Here is a 22,787-nt window from a genome sequence, read left to right on the forward strand (position 1 = left end):
GGCCAGCTATCGTGTCTTCCAATATAATGTGCTGACTAGCTCCTCTGAACACTGATCGAAAGACTCTTAAGTATCTCCATGCAATGCATGGATAACTAGGACTTCGTTACTTTTCATTCCATTTATGGGATCACATGTAAAAATGGTAGGTACGACAGTCCACAGCAGAACTGTGACTGAGCACCATTTAAAATGTGTGCCTAAAAAACTCTTGAGTCCAATTTAGGTATCTATTTTACCAACCTAAATTCCACCCTACCTTCTTTTTGCCCCTCAGATTGCACCAGAGTTTCATTTATATTAAGGCCCCTTTACTCTGCTTTGGGGATTTATACTAAGGCAAATGATTTGAAGTGATCATAGAAAAACAGAAAACTGGGGTTGGAAGGGACCTCAGGTGGACATCTGGTCCAGCCCCAACTAGATAATCCCAGCCAAGGCTTTGTCTAGCCAGGTCTTAAAAACCTCCAAGGATGGAGAGTCAAAAACCTCTTTGAGTAACCTGTTCCAGTGTTTTAGTACCCTCCTAGTAGGTGTGTCCACAGGAGACTCTTCATTATGCACTAAATTAATCTGTGCACTCAAGCGTCACAGTCTACACATGTGGGGCATTTACTGTAACACAAATTAGACTACTGTGCATTTAGCTAGTACCTGTAAATACAGGCATTAATTTATCGTGCAATAATTACTGCACAGTATCACTCTCAGAGATACTGCCTGGGAGCATATCTGTTTCCAGTCAGCCTAGACAGGTTGATAAGTAGGGCAATTTGAGTCAGATTTGGTGATTTTTGGTGATTCAATCTGTTGATTTGGATTACTGTCTCTGATTCAATTCAGCTGAATCTGAATCTCATGATTCAGTGAATCAGTGATTCAGGCACAGGCATAGCTTTAAAAGTTTTTTCTACATACCTTGAGGTAGCAGCACGGCTTGTGATTGGTGTGGTGCTGGGGTGCATGGAGTGTCCCACAGGAGCATGGGGGGCTCTCCAGTGTACTCGGCAGCAAACCCAGAAGTGGATCAGCAGTACTTCTGGTCCACTTCTGGGTCTCCCAGGGAGTGCATTGGGGGGCCCCCTGTGCCACCCTGGCTCAGTGATCAGCCACAGGGAGACCCCAGGTGCCCCCCCAGATCCGGAAGGCACCAGTCACAGAGCTGGGAGTGCACCAGAAGTGCTTCTGGTCCATTTCTGGGTTTGATGTCAAGTGCACTGGGGAGCCCCTTGCACTCCTGTGGGATACTGCATCTGCCCCAGCATCACAGCATTCAGAGCCCCTGCTACCTAGAGGTACATGGAAAAAAACATTTAAAGACATATCAACGTCTGATTTGATTCAGATTCAGAAATTCAGCCACCGAATCATGCCGAATCTCCACCGAATTCAATCAGGGACCAAAGCTTTGCACAGCCATATTGAAAGGTGACGATATTTCCCTGATCTCAAACAGGAGATTGTGCTTTCCCTCTTCCCCACTCAGCATGCTGAGCTGGACCTGAGATCCAGTATCAGCTAAGCATACCACACAGCAGAACTCAGGGAGGGTTTTGGTGCAGTCCCAGTTTCGGGGCAGTCCTGGTTTAAACAGGTGTCTTAGATATTCCACTGAAAATAGGATGGATATTTCAATGGGAAACCTGGCTGGGGGTTTAAGTGGGACTTTCCCGGCAAAAATGGGATGTATGGTCATCCTATGAAGAGACCATATAATGTCCCAAAAATTCATATATAGAAACTTTCCAAGAAAAAGACAGGGTGATTCTTAGGGAATATTAGTTATGCTACCATGGTTTTGGCCAACCCTCTACACCCCCACCTCTGTTGGCCAGCTAAATTGATTTGTCCTGTTGCAGATCAAGATAAGAGAAATTAAACTTTCAGGGTAATATCATGTTTCAGTTTTCTGTAAGAACACTTTGTGACTTGAGTTCATACAGTTCTTATTGAGTGTGGTATTAACTTATAATGAACAATACATTTCAACAACCCAACAAAACACAACAGTACAGATTAACTCTAAAGAAAAAGACATCTTAGCCCTTCCAAAATATGCAATGACAGGAAATACAAATTCAACACAACCAACCTGATTTTGGAAGCATGCATGACAGACTAAGCACTCTAGCCAGTCACAATCAAAATGTTATAATACCTGGTTGTGACACTGAATCACCTGGTCAAACCAGGAAGCAGGTGAGCTATATATTGTGTTCCAGTAAAGAAACGTACTCACTTCCACAAGCATCTGAACCGTGCAGAAGGTATCTCCTATATTCGTGGAAATGAAAGGTAATGCTTATATCTATTTTCTGCTTATTTAAATATGGTGATTATCTGGTGGTTTTAAAATAGAGTCTGCTATTTTTGAACTGCCAGGATAATTACTAAAATATACTGCCCTGATGGTGTTTTTGGAATGGAGTTAACATAGTAAAACAGCACATAGATAAGGGATGAAATAAGATACATATTGCAATTTAAATTCCCATTTGCATCCTCTTGGTTTGGGCAGTATTCTGTTTAAGGAAGAGAGTCTGTCTCCTTACCATATCTTTAAAAGTTTGTTCACAAGTTGGATATTACCTAGTACAGAGTATCTGCAAGTAAAATAAAGCCTGTGCAATGATATAGATTAACTTTAAGGAGAATAAGAAATAAATTTGACTGCCATTTTGCAGAGAAAGATAGAGTTTTACTACATCCATATGAGGGGATGCTATGCAAGGAGAAGGCAGGACTTTCTTCACTGTGGCCTTCCTCAGGAGCTGTAGACATGCCTAAGTGTCTTAGGATCATGCATCTTGTCACCCAGAACTGGGATGCCAGTGGTGACTTTGCAGGTTTCATAAACCATAGACAAAATGCACAATGATATATTTTTCTTAGAATATTTTAGAATGAATATTGCCACCACTTTGAAGGAGCATTTTCAGCCTTATTTGTACAATCGGGCTATTTTCAAGTTCAGCCATTTCAGGTTATTTTCACATTATGCTTGCCAAACCATTTGTTTTGGATGCAAAAGTCAGGAGCATGTGAAAACACGTTACTGCTGCTGCTAGGCTAGCTGCACATACTGCTCTGTACCTGACAATATAAATGTTATATGCAAAAAAATACAAATGTATGACTGCTTGATATATCTGCAGGCAGCTTAAAACTTACCAAAAAATCAATTAGTTTCCCAGGTCAAATTGAATGGGAAAAATCATTTTTAAAGTCGCTAAGTACCTCTCTTCAATCTATAATATAAAGAGAGTCATTCCATTTGGAAAGAGAAATGAAACTTTAGGGCCTTGTTACACGTTAGGCTGTGAGCTGCACAAATGCTGATGGTGAGCAGGGGCAGGGCTAGGAGCTGGAGCTGCAAGTTTGCACTAGAGGGCTGATGAGCCAGGGCAAGCTACTATCTCTGCTCCGGGGCCAGGATGTGAGACATCCTGAGATAGTGGAGAGCTTCAGCAGGGTGGCACATCTGTTGGAAGTGGCTACAACTTCATGGAACAGGGGCTGGGTAGTGCAGATCAGAGATAATCCTGCCCTGGAGTGGTGTAACTTTGAGCTGCATAATGAGTGCTTAAAAGCACTTTAAGGTGTTATTGTGTGGACAATCCAGAGGTTAAAAGCTCCAGGAGCTGCCCAAGATTATTGTATAACACATCCCTTAGTAAAAATTTAAGTGAGTAGTAAGCTTATGATAAAAGTAATGCACACTTATTAGTGTTCATTACAAGAAAAGAAAATGTATCTAGAGGTCCGCATTGGGCAAGGGAATAGTTATATGTATAAGAACTTTGGGCCAAATACTTAAGTAAGTATAGTTGCATTGACTTCAGTGGAGCTTCACCAGTTCAAACCAGCTGCATACGTAGTTCACTGTAAGGATGCCATGCATTGGCAAAAGACACAACTGCTAGCCACACTGCATGAGCTTATCTGTGTCTGAATTTTTTTCTCTGCAAAAGACTCTTGAGTCTTTCTTTGCAAAAGAAGAAGAAGAAGAAGAAGAAGAAAAGGCTAAACCAGTCACTCATTGAGTTGTCAGGTTTCTTAAGAGTTCTCAGATCTACCTTGTACATTAACTGGCAGGAAGAATTTTATTTACCTTAAGAGTCGAACAGTCAGGAATTATGAGGAAAGGACACAGAATAGACCTAATCTTTAGCCAATTCTAATGCACGTAGTACCAGCTGGGTGTTGGAAATTACCAGCTGTGTTCAGTGACATATGCACAATGTTGTAAGGAGCATGGCTAACGTTTCACCAGCAACAAAAGCGTAGTTTCTTCTTCACCTTCCTTGCCAATCAACCTGATCTCTTTGAAGATGACTTATGTGAATGCCTTTTCAGTGGGTAGCTATACAGAGTCACTAATGCATAATAAGCAAATGTCAGCAAACTCTACTACCATTTACCCAGGAATGAATTAAACTAAAATCAGCACCCTCCCCCGCCCTTCAAAATCAAACATAAACCTAAGCTAATAATAGCACTATTTGGCATCATACCCTTATGCTCTCTTAGACCAGGGCTTGGGCAGATTGCCAACAAAACTGAATTCCAGTCCAAAAATGTGCTGAAGGCAGTTAAACCACAGATACTGACAGCCAAAATCTATAAACTGATGTCAAACACCATGACAAGATGAAAGGATCCCCTGATATAACCAGGTCCTGGATCTTCCACAGATTTAAATATATATATGTATATATATGTGTGTGTGTGTGTGTGTGTGTGTGTGTGCGTGTATATATGTATGTATGTGTGTGTGTATATTTATACATATGTATGTGTGTATATATATATGTACGTATGTATGTATGTATGTATGCTTTTAGTTGCTTGCATTGCTGCAAGAACTGAACAGAAATCTAAGCACCTAAGGCCCTGAAACGACATGTGGAAATAAAGCCACCCCAAACTCAGGCCATCAGCATCCAATTCAGTTCAAAACCGGAAGCATTACCCACCATACAGTAGTACAGTGCACAAGTATAAGACAAACTTCTTTATGCCTCAAACCAGTTCTAACTACAGGCATAAGAATAATTATATCAATAAGAGCAGCAATCTTCAGGGCCAACAGTGGGAGCTCTGGGTCATTTGGATCTCTAAACCAGAATGACTATTAGGCACCTCCAAAACTCTTGCATTAATTGTACAGGGACCCTAGTTATCTGAGTCATACTGGAGTGGTCTCCAGAACCAGACACCCAAAATTTAGACTGCATAATACCTAAAATGAGGCTCATTTTAGGCAGTTTAAGCCATGGACTACAAACCTAAGTTCTTTGGTGCCTTCATTTGCAATGGCAAATTTGCCTAGATACCTTCATTTTCCGCTCAAAACCAGTCTGGGTTGATTTGTTAGATATTGAAGACCCAGCTTGGTTGTGTTAAGATTGAGGTTGGTTTTAGTAGGGAACCCAAATCCACAGAGAGACCTGGTCTTTGAGGGCCTTTGTACATGCCACGAAATTGGCCTTTAAAGCAGCTTTTTGCGCTACTTTAATGGCACTGCTGTTTGCACATTCAGTGGCGTATTCTGCTTTAATGGCGTTGCTGTTTCCACACTTGGCAGCACATTTCGCTTTAAATTATTGGTACATAGCAAGATAAAACACCTCCGAAGTATTTTAGTTTTCTACCTAACAAAGTGCAACAGTTCACAGGGTGCTGGAAGCCGATGTGCTTATGACTTGGTGGGCCCCATGCAGCTCAGGAGCTGTGGGACCCAGTGGCAGCCCATGCAGGCAGGCTCCACTGAAGAAAAAAAAGAAAAAGAAAGCGGTGAGCTTGATCCTTTTTTTTTCTCCCTGGAGCTTCCTGTCTGTCTGCCTGAGCTGTCTGGGGACCTGTTGCTTCCCTCTGTGGCTGCAGGGGAACCAGTGCTTCCCTTCATAGCTGCATCACCCCCTTGGACCACCTGAGCTGGGTACCAGTGGGCGGGTGCCACTTGGGAGGCCCCCATGCGGTTCTAGGACAGCTTGGCCTGTCGCCAGCTCACCCCCCCCTCCCCAGCCACTGAAGAGGCAGGTAAAGATCAGGCCCCCACCCTTGTGTACATGCCATGGGTGTTTAGCGCAGTTTAATTTTCCCTAAATTGAAGCAGTGCATTTTTTAAAATGCTGTTTCAATTTAGGGAGAACTAAACTTAATTAAAACCCCATGGTGTGAACAAGCAGCCTTAGGGCCTTTTTACTTGCCAGGTGCCAGTGAGCGGGCGCAGCTGCAGAGTGAAGCACCATGACCCCTCTCCCTGCAGCCACAGAGGAAAGCACCAAGCCCCTGTGCAGCTCAGGGACCACTTAGCCCACCAGCAGGGACCGCTCCTCTCCCCCACACCCAGCCAGATAGGCTGGTAAGAATTGGACCCCACCCTTGTGTGCAAGCCAAGGGGGTTTAGTTCAGTTTAATTTTCCCTAAATTGAAATGGTGGAAATGGAAGGGTTTTAAAACCCCCCCATTTTCATTTAGGGAGAATTAACCTGAACAAAACACCCATGGCATGTACAAGCAGCCTTTGATATGTTCCAAGTGCACTTAACTTGCATTAACACAAAACTCTCGGTTCGGAGGTGATATCTTTTATTAGACCAATGAAAAAGGAGCATTTTTTTGCAAGCTTTTTGGGGCGCACACCTTTCTTCAGGCTGAGGATAAATTAATGTTTGTAAAAGTCTTCTTACGTAGAAAATAAACTTAATTTTGTATAGGGGAAGTTGAGGCTGGACCAACACAGCTACAAAATAGGGTGGCCATCACAGAGGACAGTCCAGTTGTCCTATGGCCTCTATTGATACAAAACCAGGTGCCTTTATGTCCTCTATGTTTGTCTTTCAAGAGAAAAATAGAGGCCATAAAGGCATTGGGTTTCAATGCCAGACCAAAACTTTGCAGGGCCAGACCAAAATTTGTAGGGTCAGAGTAGCGTGCACATAGCCAGCCAGCCATGATGCAGGCCCAAACCAGGCGCAAAGGGCTAGGCAAAGGCAGTACTGGTCCAATCCAGATGTGCAGGGCCAAGAAGGGTTATTGTGGGACCCAACCTATCCAGGCCTCTGAAGGTGGGCAGAGGCTGTGTAGAGCCTGATCCCAGTATGGAGGGCAATCACAGGGCCTGATTCTGGGGCAAGGGGCCTGATCCAGTCAATGAACTGCCCCTAAACAACTCATCTAGCCCACAGGCCCAAAAGATTTAGCATCACTATAATCAGCCACCAACACATTTAATATTCTTCAGAGCGGAGGAACAGAAAGTGAGAATGTTCCTTCCTAAGTATGCTCCTGGGAGGTTATGCACAACTTCTTCCTCATGACTGCACAATCTCTGGCAAAGCGTAGTTTCCCCTACATACAAATTTCTACCTCTCTTCTTTCAGTTATTAGTTATTAACTAGTTTTGCACTGGCTGCAAACACAGAAGCCCAGCACCAGCAGCGAAAGTCTGCTGGGAAGGCAGCTGTGACAGAGCAACATGACTTCAGCTTTCTCTCCATGCGAAGATTGATGTAATGGGGTAGTACAGGCCAATAAGTGGCCTGAAAGCTGGGGTGGCAAAGGTAAACACTGGCTGTGCTAGTTCAGTTCATGCCTTCATTAGTTTTCTTCATCGGAAAGTTCTTCAGGATAAACAAAAATGACAATTGTCACCTCATAATGAAAGCTGCAAGACATGGTGGCAGTAGTAAGATCACTATAGACCTACTCGAATTGTGATTTTTGCAGGTTTTGTAGAAAACATGAAATCTAGCAATGCCTGCAAAATCTACAAGGAAAAAAAAAGCTTACTTAAAATAAAATGCTGATTCCAAGAGGGTTGGGAGCCATCTGATGAACAGCCCTCATAACCAATTAGCGGCAAGGGGTGGGTCCCTTCAGCCAATCAGAGTCATGGGGGGGGGGGGAGCCCTGCTGTGATCAGCCCAGAAAATCTGTGGCCAGCCCCATGATTTTCATGTGTAATCAGCCAGCTTCCTCCTCCATTTGGGTAGACCCCTAATGATACCTGTTTTCCCTCCAGAGGACTTCCCGTGTAAAGAGAAATTGGTATCTAGAGTAAATCCTCCCCACCCCACTACAGAAAAAATACGATAATGTAAAGCCATATCCAGAGAAGAACCGTTGGACATTGTTTGTAGGAGCAGAAATATTTTTTAAAAATGAGGCTTTTTTCCTGTTACATTAAAAACTAGGGATTCTTTCTACCTACCTGCTTGAAAAAAGAATGGCAATATATCTTTGTTATAATACATGTTTAAGTAAATCAAAGCTACCAATAGAATACATAATTAAAAACACTGTTCTTCACTTTTCAGGAATGATTCTGCTCACTACGTTCCTGTGCCTTTCAGCTGTGCTGCAGGAATCTTCTGGAGTGGTAGGGCCCTCAGACTGTATACGTAGATTTACACAAAGAATGTTTAACCCAAAACATAATTTGAGTAATTTTTAAGGCTAATATTTAGGCTTTTGCAATTACATTTATTAAACTTCCTATTATAACAATGAGATAAAGCCAACAAAAACAATAACATATAAACTAATAAGTAAAATACAGTAAGACAGTAAAATCAAAGTATTACAAAATATATCATTAAACATATATTCTATAAATTTAATAAAGACTAGGGGAAGGGGAGAGCCTGACATATGCAACCAATGAACAAATATCCATAAACATTTAAAGGACACCAAACCACAAACAAATACATTTATAAACTTAACAGACTATTCATATCGCCTCATATTTCTTCATATGAGCCTAGTTACGTCTATTTGCACGTGTAATTCTTCCATTAACACAACATACATAAGTTCTTTTAACCATTATGAGAATTAAGGTAGTCTGAAAGATTTCCATTTCCTTAAAATTCCCTTTTAGCCACCAAAAGTATTATAGCTAGCCATTTTTTTCCAGGCACACACAATGGTAATGAATCCATAATCCTCAATATGCATAAATCTGGTGATGATACCAAGCTATATTTAAGTATTTTCAAAAGTGCAACACAGATGCTAAGACAAAAACTAATAATTTTAGGGCAAAAGAATAAAATTTGACTAAGAGACCCAACCTGGCTTCCAGATCTCCAGCCGTAGTCATCTAGCCTTTTTTTAAATAATCTTTCCGGGGTCCAATAAAGCCTGTTAATATCTTGTCCTGAAAAAAATCTTAAATGCAATAAATTAGATGTTTTCCAAAGTGATTTCCAAAGCCTATCCCATTGCTCAACTGTTAATATAGTGGATTCCACTTCATGGGATCGATGGTTAATAGCCAGTTATAGAATCTTTATGGAATCTCTAGAGGATCACTGAATAGGCAGTTACGTTGATGTTTATTGGACTCACTTTTTAAGCTCAATTTTCATTGTCTATATTCATGCTCTCATAAAATATTAACCTGAGCTCTAGCATTCAGTTCAAATGAAACCATTGTTCCTTGCACTTGCGATATCCAATTCCTCTTGTTGATTTTCCTTAATTCTACCATGTCTATATAACATTTTTTTGGCATGGTCACAACTACATTCCCTTCAGGTTTTTGTGATTCAGATCTGCAGCACCTGTTACATAGTTCATCTTGTTATACGGAGGGATCTATTGAAATTACAGTTTTGTGGATTTTGCTAAATTCAACATTGTCCATGAAATCCATGAAATCTGTGGGGGAAAAAAAATTCCTAAAAATAAAATCTTGAATCCCCAGAGGGAACTAGCAGCCCTCACCATATTGAGGCCTAGCTGTGCAGCCTGTCGGGGGAAGTAGGGTTTGGAGGATGCTCGCAAGACAGGCAGCCCAAGATGACTGCTGCCCCAGTAGCTCATGGCTGACTAGCTGCAAGGGCTGTTCATCATACAGCCCCACCCCACTCCACCAATTACCAGTGAGGAGCAGGGCCACATGATGGACAGACCTCTCAGTCAATCAGCAGTGAAGGGCAGGGCAATATGATGAACAGTGTTTGCAGCCAATCAGCAACAAGGGGTGGGAACACCATAGGCCCTCAGCCAATTAAAGGCATGGGGGCAGGATAACATGTTCCCCAAGTGAAAATGGCTTCAGGGCCCACATTCCCCCCCAAAAATTGGCTGGCAACCTCCTTGAGTTCAGTAGGTTCAGTAGGTCCCTATAGTTAAAACAGAGATTTCCAAATGCAGTCCAGTTCTTTGGGATGTGTTCCCTTCCACACTTGCTGCACACCAGACTTTTTGCTCTCCCTCTCATTGGTCTCCTTGCCAATGGTAAATTGCATTCTGCAAGGTAGCTTTTTTTGGCCACATTCCTTCATGTCTACTGCTTGGATGACCCCATTCAGTTCATTGGAGGAAATCCTGAAAAAAACAGGGTTATTTAATTTGGAAAGGGAAGACTGAGGGGGTGATTTGATAACAGTCTTCAAATACCAGAAGAGCAATTGTAGAGAGAATGGAGATGGACTTTTCTCAGTGGCAATAGGAGGCAGAACTCAAGCTGCACAAGGGGAAATTTAGGCTGGAGATTAGGAGGAACTTCCTGACTATGAGGGCAGTCAAGCATTGGAACAGACTACCTAGAGAAGCCATTGAGCTGTTCTGGTATCCGATCTTAGATAGGGGGCTAGATTAGATGACCTGGTGAGGTCCCTTCCAGCTCTACTTTCCTATGATCCTAAATTTTAGTAATAATATAAATGATGAGAGAAATAACAAATATATATATAATGTGCCTTTCAAGAAAGACAAGTTAAAGATATAGGTGGGGGGAAAACATATAGTGTCATAGTTTCTAGGGTCGGAAGGGACCTGAACAGATCATCTAGTCCGACCCCCTGCCATGGCAGGAAAGAGTATTGGGGGTCAAACGACCCAAGCAAGATGTTCATCTAACCTCCTCTTAAACACCCCCAGGGTAGGGGCCTGCACCACATCCCTTGGAAGTTGGTTCCAGGCCCTAGCTGCCCTGACTGTGAAATAGCGCCTCCTGTTGTCTAACCTAAACCTATCCTCTGCCAGCTTGTGACCGTTATTCCTGGTCATGCCTGGCAGTGCTTGGGGAAACAGTGACTCCCCCAGTGCCTGCTGGTCCCCCCTGACTAGTTTGTAGCAGGCCACAAGATCCCCCCTCAGCCTTCTCTTTTGGAGGGTGAACAGGTTCAGGTCCCGTCGCCTCTCCTCATAGGGCCTGCCCTGCTGCCCCCTGCTCATGCGAGTGGCCTCCTCTGGACCTTCTCAATGCTGTCCACATCCCTCTTGAAGTGCAGTGCCCAGAACTGGACGCAGTACTCCAACTGCGGCCTGAACAGTGCCACATAGAGGGGGAGGATCACCTCTTTTGACCTGCTTGAAATGCATCTGTGGATGCATGACAAGGTACGGTTGGCCTTCCTAACTGCCTCCCCACACTGCCGGCCCATGTTCATCTTGGAGTCAATGATGACTCCGAGTTCCTTTTCCGCCTTCGTGCTGACAAGAGGGGAATTCCCTAACCTGTAGGTGTGGTGCCGGTTGTTCCTCCTGAGGTGCATCACCTTGCACTTGTCAGTGTTGAAAACCATCCTATTCTCGTCCGCCCACCCTTGTAACCTGTCTAGGTCTGACTGTAGCCTGTTGCTTCCTTCTAGTGTGCCCACGTCCCCCCACATCTTAGTGTCATCAGCAAATTTGAACAGGGTGCTTTTTACCCCCTCGTCCAAATCACTGATGAAGATGTTGAACAGCACGGGCCCGAGCACCGAGACCTGCGGGACCCCACTGCCCACGTCCCTCCAGGTTGAGAAGGACCCATCCACTACCACCCTCTGGGTGCGGCCCTCCAGCCAGTTGGCGACCCATTTGACTGTGTGGGTGTCTACGCCACAGCCCTCCAGTTTCTTAATGAGAACGGGGTGAGAGACAGTGTCATAAAGCCTTCCAGAAGTCCAAGAAGACTATGTCCACTGCTACCCCTGCATCTAATGATCTGGTGATCTGATCATAAAAGCCCACCAGGTTGGTCTGACAGGACCTGCCACTGATGAACCCATGTTGGTTGCCCCTAAGCATGCAGTCCCCTGCTGGCCCCTCATGGATGTGTGCCAGTATAGTTTTCTCAAAAAGCTTGCCTAAGATCGAGGTAAGACTAACTGCCCTATAGTTTCCCGGGTCATTCCTTCTCCCTTTTTTGAAGATGGGAACCACGTTGACTCTCTTCCAGTCCTCCGGTACCTCTCCAGATCACCACGAGTGCTCATAAAGCCATGCTAGGGGACTTGCAATGACCTTGGCCAGTTCCTTTAGAACTCTAGGGTGGAGATCATCCAGACTGGCTGACTTGAAAACATCCAGCCCCTCCAGAAGCTCCCTAACTAAATCCTCACTAACCCTTGGCCTAGGTGTGCCTCCCCCGGGGCCCGAGGGGGGCACAGAAGGGTGGTGGCTGTCCTGGTCTCTACTTAGGAAGACGGAGGCAAAGAAATCGTTAAACATGTTGGCTTATATCTGTGAGCTTTGATCAGTGATTCCCAGTTTGGAGGCTATGGCACCCTGGGGTGCCATGAGATCCTTCGAAGGGTGCCATGAGTTGTGAAGAGATAAGCAGATGACCACAGGCTCAGACTTGTTCCTTTGTGGCTGATCCTCCACCCCCACTTCCCAGGCTATCTATAAGGAAGTAAGCACTGGGCATGTCTACATGAGACACTAGTAGCATTGGTGGGCACTAACCATATTGTGATGCTACTGTGCATTAGTAATGAGCTACTGTGAAGCAGCTCATTGCTACTGGCAGTAGCTCGTTGCAGCTGCACTGTAGCATCTGAAAAAAACCCATGCAGATATGGTGCTGTGCAGTAATACCAGTTACTGTGTTGGAATAACAACTGCACAATGCAGCAACGTATAAGTTATCTTTTGAAATGGAGTGCCATTCAATTCACAAACATTATTGAGGCGTCACTTTGAGTTCCAAACGTGTGATAACAGCTGGCCTAGATGGTCAGAATTTGTATAAACAAAGGATTATAATGAAAACATTTTTTGACCTTACCTTCAATATGCCAAAAAAATTCTCAAATAAACTTTGTGTTTTGCCTGTATTTTCAGAGAAGTGAAAGGAGTCGTCATAATTCATTAGAGCAAGAATTTACAAAAAAGTGAAAGATACAATAAAGATTTTTACATAGCTTTAAACAGAGGCTTAAAAGTGACATCGCTACACATAGCACTATGTTTTTTGTGTGTTTCCAACTTTCCTGGTGCAAAGAGGTATCATAGTATTGTAGTACTTAGGGTTGGAAGGGACCTAAGCAGATCATCAGGTCTGACCTGCTACCTGGGGAAGGAATGGGTGCCGGGGTCATATCATCCCAGCCAAATATCTGTCCAGCCTCCTCTTGAAGACCCCCAAGGTAGGAGAGACTTGTCTGTGAGTGGGATTCTTGTCTGTGAATGGTATTCTAAAGTATATTGACAAAAACAACAGTAATGATCAATCTGAATGTAAATTCAGTGTAGTATTCTTTCCAAGATCTGGTGGCATAAGTCCACGATGGCTCTAAGCAACAATAACAACAGCAACATTAATAATATAGAGAAATGCATGCCAACAGACAGAAAATTCTAATGAAAATAAGTCTAACATTTCATAAATTTAGTATGTTTATAAAGCCACACATGTGGATCATTTCCTAAGTTTCCTTATAAAATATTTTAGAATCCTACCATCAAATACAAAAGCAATGATAATAATAATAATTGTATTTTCTTTCCATTTAGGCACCTGTGCCAAGTTACGATGCTCTGGCAACGAAAAATGTACAACAGCAAACGTTGATTGTGAACAAACACAACGCCCTCAGGAGACAAGTAAAACCCACTGCTAGGAACATGCTGAGGATGGTAAGATACATTTTGCAATGCAATTTGTAAAAAAATACAGAACCTGTCAGTGACATCAGAAGACCTGCAATGTCACAGTATATCACTGTGCAAAAATACTCAAAAGGAGTTCTTTCAAATGAAAGGAACCCTGTAAGGGTCAGGACAGAAATTACATATAAATGGTTGAAGTGATCAGAAACTGGTTCAAATCTGTAACACAGAAGTTCATTGGACATAAACCATTCATTGCACATAAACCTCTTTCAAAATGGCCAAACCTGATTTAAGATAGACCTGGATATAGAATCAGAATTAACTGATTTAAGTTAAATCGGTTTATTAAAATTCTGTCCCAGATCCCCTCCAGATTCAATTTAACTCACAGTCCTCTGGCATCCCAGGATGCTTTTCACCTCCCCTGCAAGCTCCTCCTTGCAGGGTAGGTAGCCTGGCCTTGACCCAAGCTGTCTGCTCCACCAGAACAAGGCGCTGTTCTCTAGCACCCCCTGGCTTGTGGTCTGGGCCACTGCAGACATGTGGCTGCATTTCTGGAACCAAAAGTGAACGTCTGTTCACTTGCTGAGCGGTTCAATCTTTGCAGCTTAGACTAATCTGCAAAGATTGCATCAACTCAGCCTCAGGCTTTTTGAGTGTTCGTACTTAGCCTAAATAAAAGAAAAGCAGCTGTGAAAAGGCCTTTTTTAAACATTGAAACTGTGATTTCCAAGTGTACATTCTTCAGTATGGATTTGTAGCAGTAAGTAACTGAATGGATAATATTTTTCTTTTCATTAAGGAATGGTGTCCTGCAGCACAAGCAACTGCGAAAAAATGGGCAGATGCATGTACTTTATCTCACAGTCCTGGAAGTAAAAGAACAACTAGTAAGTAAAAGTATCAATATCAACTTACATGAACATTTTTAAAACAATATAACCCCTTTCATAGTTAGTGGGGAATCATTTATTATACTGAATGAAGAGCATCTACTTTGCTGGAATATAATGGACCCATACATTTTGTGGTAAAACTTTACAATACTTAGTTAGGCTTCTTTTAGTGAGATAGGATTTCAGCATTAAACAATCACAAGCAATGACAAAGAAATGATCATGGAATGTTTTTTTGCACAGCTTTTGTCCATAATGAAGCTGGTCAAAAATTTTCAATTTTTCAGAAAAAGGAAAAAAAAAATTACAAATGTAGTCTTTATGCCTACCTGCATTTCTCCACCATGCCCCTTTGCCCTCCTCCTCCCATGCCTCCCACCCCCCGCCAACCAAACAAGCATAATAATATAAAAAAAAACTAGAGGGGAAGGTTAGGTCCTTTTCACTGTCAGAGGAATTAGTCCTGTTTTAACAATCTCTGTAAGAAGGCCTATATTTCTCATTGTTAATAAGGAAGACCAGGATGAATGAACACATACCTGAAATCTGGGTTCATTTTATGGAAGAACCTGATTTCCTGGGTGAGTATAAACAGAATGGACAATGATCCAGGATACAATGTCATAAAGCATATCTATGTTAAGGGTCTGGTTTCTCTGAACAAAGGTTCTTTTCAAATACATGTTTCCTGCACTTTCTCATGCCATTTTCTCTAGGGTTTTTGAATGGTTTTCCTTTTACTTTCAGCTACAGTCTGTGGTGAAAATCTCTACATGTCAACTGCCCCAACTGCATGGTCAGATGTCATTCAGGCCTGGTATAATGAAAATAAAGACTTTAAGTATGGCAGTGGGCCAACAAGACCAGGAGCAATGATTGGCCATTATACTCAGGTAGGAGACATATAGCTTATTACAACCTGATCTTTACTGATACAGCTGTACAATAGCACTAAGGCAGGGGTGGGCAAAATACAGCCCGCGGGCCAGATGTGACCTGCCAGGCCATTCTATCTGGCCTATGGGGACACTAAAAAACTTAGAAAACTAATATTTATCTGCCCCTGGCTACCTGTCATGTGGCCCTCTATGGCTTGTCAAAATTCAGTAAGCGGCCCTCTGCCCAAAACAATTGCCCGCCCCTGCACTAAGGGCTTGAGCTCATCATTGGAATTGATTCTTCCACTTAGGTGCTACAACTTCTAAAAGTTAAGCACCTTGCTTCAGGTGGGTGATCACAATTGACAGGGTCATTTATACAAGTTAGGGTGCTTGTATGAGTTAATTTTTTTGTTCAGTTGGTTCCCTAAGAGCACTCTACAGCTGGGACATAAAACACATGCACAGCTGCAGAGCACTTCTAAAATAGCTGATTGATCGTGCAAAAAATTAAACCTTGTAAAATCAGCTCTTAGCAGAAGGCATTATAGAACAGACCATCAAGTTTTAAATGTTAACACCTTTGTGGGGCTGGGCAGGTGTTCACACCTGTGGACATTTATTCTGACCATCTTCACAGGAGATAACATTTTACTTTGTGGTTCCTGTATCTTGTTCAACAACTTGAGCAATTTTTTAGAAAAACATCCAGGCTTGATTTAAAGTATCCACATAATAATAAATCTGTTTTGCTGTTTGAGTTTCATTTGAGTTTCATTTCCATTACCTCCTGTAAGCCCTTCTGCAAAATGGGGTGTATAAGAGCATATCATTTTTCTGGTTCCTTTCCTGCTTGATGTGACCTATTTTCCTATATTGCATAATAAAAAAAGCATGTCCATAACTTGGTTTCCTATTAACACTTTAAAACATATATATATATTTATTATCACTATAAGCCGCTATCATATTATTTATATCATCAACCTGTTTTTATATCTCCAGATGGTTTGGTATAAATCTTACCAGATTGGATGTGCAGTGGCTTTCTGTCCTCAGAAAAAATACAAGTACTATTACGTTTGCCACTACTGCCCTGCGTACGTATTATCTATGGATTGAATTGGTGGTTGGCATGCCTTATGGTTTTCATTTATCAGTATGACCCAGGAATAGTTCAATAATACCTTGCATCATAACATCTAAGTGCGATTATAGTTAAAGGAGCAATTATGAAATAATATGTGAAAATACACATAGAACCAATGAGTAATAAAAAAATAGGATTGTAAGGGACCCTGAGAAATCATCTAGCTCACTGATTCTCAACCAGTGTAGCACAGCCTTGACATCCTTACTAGCGCAGGGGGCTGCGGGGTGCCAGGCAATATTAGCACTGATAGTTGTGCGAACATCATTCATGCGATAAACCCAGAGATTTCAAATCAGAATCCATAGCATCAAAAAGAGTCTGCCCTGCTGTGGGCTTTCTATTAATCTTTCATCATCAAAAAACAAGTGAAAATGAAGAGCTGGCATTTTCTGAGGGGTGCCTCAAATCTAACATGGGATGCTTTGAGTCTACGAAGGGGTCATTTTTTAGCCTAAAATTGTTGAGAACCACATACCTAGTCCAACACCCGACTCCAGGCAGAACTGTCCCTGACTGAACCACCGACTCGTGCTTATCTAACCTGTACATTTAAACCTAAGAAAACCATTATCATGTCAGTAAGTTCACATCAGGTTTGCTTTACTTATCAATCCAAATACTCATTCTGCTTACTTGATAAAGGGCAGAGTAGTTGCTCCCTGGAGTAAGCTCACATCTTACAAATGAAGGTTTGGAGTAAGGTTTCTCAGAGGACAGTTTTTCCTGGCCCTTCCTCTGAAGCAGTTGTTCCAAGCCAATATCTGAGGCCTTCTTACAGGAAACCACCTAAGTACGTGCACGAGATAGGTCAGTCATCTATAGTCAGCAATAAAAGCAACAGTCGATTCAAAACAAACCACAGGTGTGGACACATGCCTTTTGTTAACTCAGATACTCACATTATGATATTTCAAAGGAGACGCTTGATGTGTATAGCCAGAGTGCATGCAAATGAAAGAGAGTGGGTGTAAAAAAATAGTGATTTTATATTTTGTTCTGTTTAATTTTACCGTTTCAGGGGGAACATTGTAGGCTTAAGTAACACACCTTACAAATCAGGACCACCATGTGGAGACTGCCCTAACGCCTGTGATAATGGACTATGCAGTAAGTTTTGAAAGTTCAGTGTCTTAAAGTGACAAAATTATTGCTTACTAGCAAAGTGTTTACTTCCCATAAACGGTGGTTAAGAGAGATATGCTGTAGCTATTGCCCTGTTCTCCCTTAAGCTCCTCTGCATTGCTGCTGCACCCTAGGGTGCTGTGAGATCCTTCTAAGGGTGCTGTGGCATGCTGCACTGTTAGGTGTGCAAACACCTACACATAATTCACAAGATAAACCCAGAGATTTCAAATAGAGATCCGTAGTGTCAAAAGCAGTCTAACCTGTTGCGGTCTTTCTTAGTTCATTGCAATGAAAGAATTGCTGTATTATTTTTCCATAGTCAAGGAAGCTAAGAGCTGGCATTTTCCAAGGGGTTTCCTGACTCTAAACAAGTTTAGAGCACTTCTCTAGATTCACAGTGAGCCACTGAACTCTTAGACAGGCAAGTGCAGTGAGTGTGTACAAACCCAGTGCAATAGGTGCCCATTTTTATTTTTTCCAGGGGGGCCTAAGATGCAGGGGTGAGTTTTGTCCCCTGCTCTACATGAGAGGGTGCAAGGATGGACAAAGATGTAAAGGAAGTACAAAAATCCCTCATGCCACCTTCTTCCCTTTCACAATTTAGAATGGCCAGGTATCTCATAGGATCATAGGAAAGTAAGGTTAGAAAAGACATCACAAGGTCATGTAGTCCAACCCCCTGCTCAAGGCAAGATCATCCCTAACTAAACCATTCTAGCCAAGCGTCTAATATAATGATCTTGTAACAGAATGAATTAAATTGGTAAATCTGGCTGGTTTATTCTTGGGATGAAGAGTCTAATGGGAAACGAAAGGACAACACTCCGGTCTCGGGTCCTTCCAATAAGCTCTACCTCAAAACCTTACTTCCCCATGTTGCAATGGCTTTTATTTAATAGGAGGGAGGTCTTTCACTTAAAGTGACAACAGCTTGTGAACTTACTGAATAATACTTCTGTATGCAATTAGACTTTGTAAACACTCTAGGGGAGAAATGAAATCATTCAGGGAAGCTTGCAAAGAAGAAAATAGTCCAGGGTTGGTCTGTTTGGGGGTTTTTTCCTCTTAGTAATGTTTAATTTATTCTCTATGTTATTTTCAGCCAATCCTTGCAAGCATGCAGATAAGTACTCAAACTGTCCAGAACTGGTAAAAAAGCACGGATGTACTAATTCTGATCTGATCAAGAAAAATTGTCTTGCTTCCTGCCGATGCACCACTGAAATCAAATAACCAGTTTGATTCATCCATTTAAGAAAATTCATCTGTAGACAACAGTGTTTTTTTACAAATCTGAAGTTCATCTGCCAGGCTTTATAAATGCAGCCTTTCTGATTTTCACGGGGTAACTCATATGAGTAAACGCTGAGGATAGAGGCTGACAAAGTTATTTGGGTAGATGTGTTATCTTTTATTAGACCAACTAAATAATTAAAAAAATCAATCTTTGCAAGCTTTCAGGCATTCTTTGTAAGCTTCTTCAGGGGTAGGGAAGGGCATTTGTGTCTAACAGCTTGCAAAGAACATTTTTTTCAACTATTCAGTTGGTCTAATAAAAGACATCACATCTATCCTAAGAACCTTGTCTGCCTGCATTCTTAGACCAACATGGCTACAACCTACAGTCCTACAGGATAGGGGCCTTCACTTACATGTTCTAGCTTGATTAAATTTCTTTCTTGAAAAATTGTAGCATATATTTGTTCCTTGACTGAAAATTGGCATGTTATGCACTACACTTGTATAACATTTGGTGACTCAGATCTTTCTTTTCTATAAATATCAAGATTATCTTCTACCAAATACCTTTTTAAATGCCATATAAAGGACTGTCCTGCAAAGATATACTTGTCTAGGTCTTGTCCCTCCTAATAATCCCATTGATTTTAGTAGTTGAGATACCACCATCTCCATTCACATTGAAAATCAACTTTCTCCTCAAATAGTCCCAAATAGATGTCATTGGACTAATCCAAGGTGTAAAGGTCTACTTAGTGGGTGCGTCTACATGAGCTGTTTCTTACAGTTCTGTAATTATCTCCACAGTAAACATCTCACACATACATGTGCAGTGCTATTAGACCACAGCAAACTAATTAATTTTGCAGGGGATTGTACTTGTAAATACTAGTAAGTACAAGTGCAAGTATTTACAAGTACTATCCCACTACAGAGTTCCACTTCCTTGGAGTCTCAGAACAGCAGAGATTTCCTATGCCTGCAGAAGGGTGTTTGCAGCAAAAGCCTACTAAGAACTTTTTTTCCAGCTACTCAGATGGTCTAATAAAAGATATCACATCTACTCAAAGAACCTTGCCTGCCTGCAACCTTTGACCAACACAGCTACAACCTAAACCCAATCCCACTACAGAGTTATTTACTGTGCAGCAATGTACATGTAAATGTTCCCAGTCAGCCCAGCCAGCAGGAGGCCACACTCCTGCCTGTTGCCTAGCCACATGGCTTGTCTGCTGCAGGAGCATTGTGGTCCAGCCCGTTCCTCCGCTGCCCAACACAGCCGCCTGCTGCCCAGGCCTCACCCCCTGTGCCTCTCTGCCAGCCTGAGGTTGCCCCCTGAACTCTGGGCCACACTACCAGCTGGAACCTGTGGCTGACCCCCTAGCCCCTGGCAGCCTGGGGATGGCTCGTGGGCAACTGTGGTCAAAGCCTGGAGCTGCTGCAGGTAGGGCAGAGCAGGAGAGGAGCAGTCTGGGTATAAACTGCTCCACTCTACTTGGCTTCTTGCTGTCCTGAGCACATGTGTAGACACTGTGCCTGGAAGTAATTTACTGCAGAGCAATTTACTCCACAGCTTATTCAGTCACATTACTTGAACATGTAGATGTGCCCAGTGGGGAAAAAAGTAGCAGAGCTGTTGCTACTAGCACTATGCAGGAATAAATTCCACCTCCCTTTTGCTTACATCCAGTGGATACCTTATTCTACATATATCACCACTGTCCTCAGTGACATAAGGCAGTCCATTGTAGTCCACTGAAATCAATGGGTTTATTCATGGATCAATAAGATCTTCCTGAACATGAGAAAGTGCGACAAAATCTGGCTCTTGGTAAAAGAAAAAAAAAACTGTTAGAGAAGAGGGCTTGATGAATCTGCTCATGTTGGTAACTAATACTAAAGAATGTACGAATCATGGGACAGAGCCAAAATCAGGATTTTTTTTTTTTAAATGAGAAATGGTGAGCTATTATCTGAATTACTTTTCAAATACTTCCCATATCTGCATTACTGATTAAACTATACGTTCAATGCTAAACAGTTTGCTTTGTCTTTTATTCATTGTGATATGCCTAATGTATTTCCTCTCCAGCTTCCACAACACATAAGCCCTTATCAGACTTCTTTGTCCTAGTAGCTTTCGTGCTGCAGGCAAGCGCTTAATTGATATCCCTGAAGACACTGCAAAAAGCCTATGCCATATAGTTCTATTTTGAAAAGGTGAAATTTTTTTCTGATAGAAAAAGCCAAATAATGAAACACTCTGGTAGCCCATACTACTGAAAGTGATTTAAAAAATTCAGAAGGAATGAAAGTGGTCTTCTTTCCTCATTCTCAAATTCAGTCAGGCACATACTTGGTTTCCTTTCAACTCCCTTGCACAGATAATGAGATTTTTTAGAAATAATATGCAATATCTACTTCTCTGACCTGTGGGGAAAAGATGTTGTATTCTGTGTTCAGTAAAGGGAGTGGATAAATATAAATCCATAGTTCCTATAGCATTCTTTCACTTTTATGATTACTTCAGTTCACCCACAAATACCCTATCAGGGCACTTCAGCAAGGATAACTTATCAGAGCATTTACATATACACTTAACTTTAAATATATGCCTGTATCTTATTAGCTCTCTTAGGATTTATGCAAATGATAACAGATAAAGCACATGATTTAGGCCACATTCAGAGAGTTCCCCTAGATACCAAAAATGGGACTCAAGTAAAAGTTAGATTCTTAATTTATTTATGTTTTCAAGGATCTGGAAAACCTCTCCTCAGTGGCCATAAACCTATAAACACCTAAATTCGTTTAGTATCTACGTGCTGAGCAGCAGTGCCATAGACATCTTAATTAAATACAGTAACTTTCGTTTAAAGACACAGTTGGAGACAAAGAAGGCTGTGCAGCCTACCTTTGGCATAACAGCCTTCTAGGAAGTGGGAAGCTTTATTATTATGCCCTCTTCAGCCACCTTTCCAATTGAGTAACCCCTGAGTAATCAACACTGGATAGGCCATGAAGCCAGGAGAAGTTCAAGCAAGGAGAAGCCTAAGTCTGTGGTCTAGAACTTAGAGCGCTCAGGTAGGAGAAAGAAGACCTGGTCCTTGTTTCCCAGGACTTTTTATGAGTTTTATTTAAACAAACATTATATAGAAGAGAAAAACTTCAGAGATCAGGGACCAGAACCCAACTTTAGCTCCACAAATGTTCTAAGCACTGCCTTGCAGAGTTTTGCTCCCCCTTGCATGCTGTCCTTGTGGCCTACTGACTTGAAGCCTTGGCTGCCCAGTGGCCCGCTTTCCAGCGATGACGTGGAAGTTGCCTTTCCTTTTCCTAGTCTAGTTTGCCTCTGACATCTCAGTGTTTAATACTTAAGAAGTGTTGAGTTCTTTATCATGGCAAGAATCTGTCAAGTCAGCAGATGTTCTTTTTCTAGTCCCATGTGACCCATTCACTTGCGTTAGGGATTGGAAATTTGAAGAGAGGCTGTAGGTACTGGATTCTGGGACAGGATAGGTCAAACTTCCTGTGGATACCAAGTGTTCAGATTCCTCACCAATCATCACTTTTCAATAACATGGTAGTGGTTTTTAAGCTTATACACCATACTGCCTAATGTATATAATGATTAGTCAATGTCTTGGTAGGTCT

The 22,787-nt window shown here is 42.1% G+C and overlaps 1 protein-coding gene across 1 annotated transcript; it reads left to right on the plus strand.

Annotated features, from left to right (window-relative positions):
• The first annotated feature begins 2,234 nt into the window (after positions 1-2,234).
• LOC149872523 (cysteine-rich venom protein-like) lies at positions 2,235-21,111 on the plus strand. The gene is made up of 8 exons (XM_090030748.1): positions 2,235-2,295; positions 8,325-8,386; positions 13,744-13,866; positions 14,645-14,732; positions 15,486-15,631; positions 16,622-16,716; positions 17,788-17,876; positions 18,997-21,111. Exons 1-8 carry the CDS (start codon positions 2,289-2,291, stop codon positions 19,125-19,127), a joined length of 741 nt encoding a protein of 246 aa, XP_089886874.1. The 5' UTR covers positions 2,235-2,288; the 3' UTR covers positions 19,128-21,111.
• Positions 21,112-22,787: the final 1,676 nt, after the last annotated feature.

The sequence above is a fragment of the Crocodylus siamensis genome, chromosome 1, assembly GCF_052110815.1.
Source record: "Crocodylus siamensis isolate JL-2025a chromosome 1, ASM5211081v1, whole genome shotgun sequence".
In the NCBI taxonomy this organism is placed as follows: domain Eukaryota; kingdom Metazoa; phylum Chordata; order Crocodylia; family Crocodylidae; genus Crocodylus; species Crocodylus siamensis.

Excerpts from the sequence above, each read along its gene's own strand:
- LOC149872523 (XM_090030748.1), top strand. Across the intron at positions 13,867-14,644 it reads CTAGGAACATGCTGAGGATG|GAATGGTGTCCTGCAGCACA; the intron begins GTAAGATACATT and ends CTTTTCATTAAG. Across the intron at positions 17,877-18,996 it reads CTGTGATAATGGACTATGCA|CCAATCCTTGCAAGCATGCA; the intron begins GTAAGTTTTGAA and ends TGTTATTTTCAG.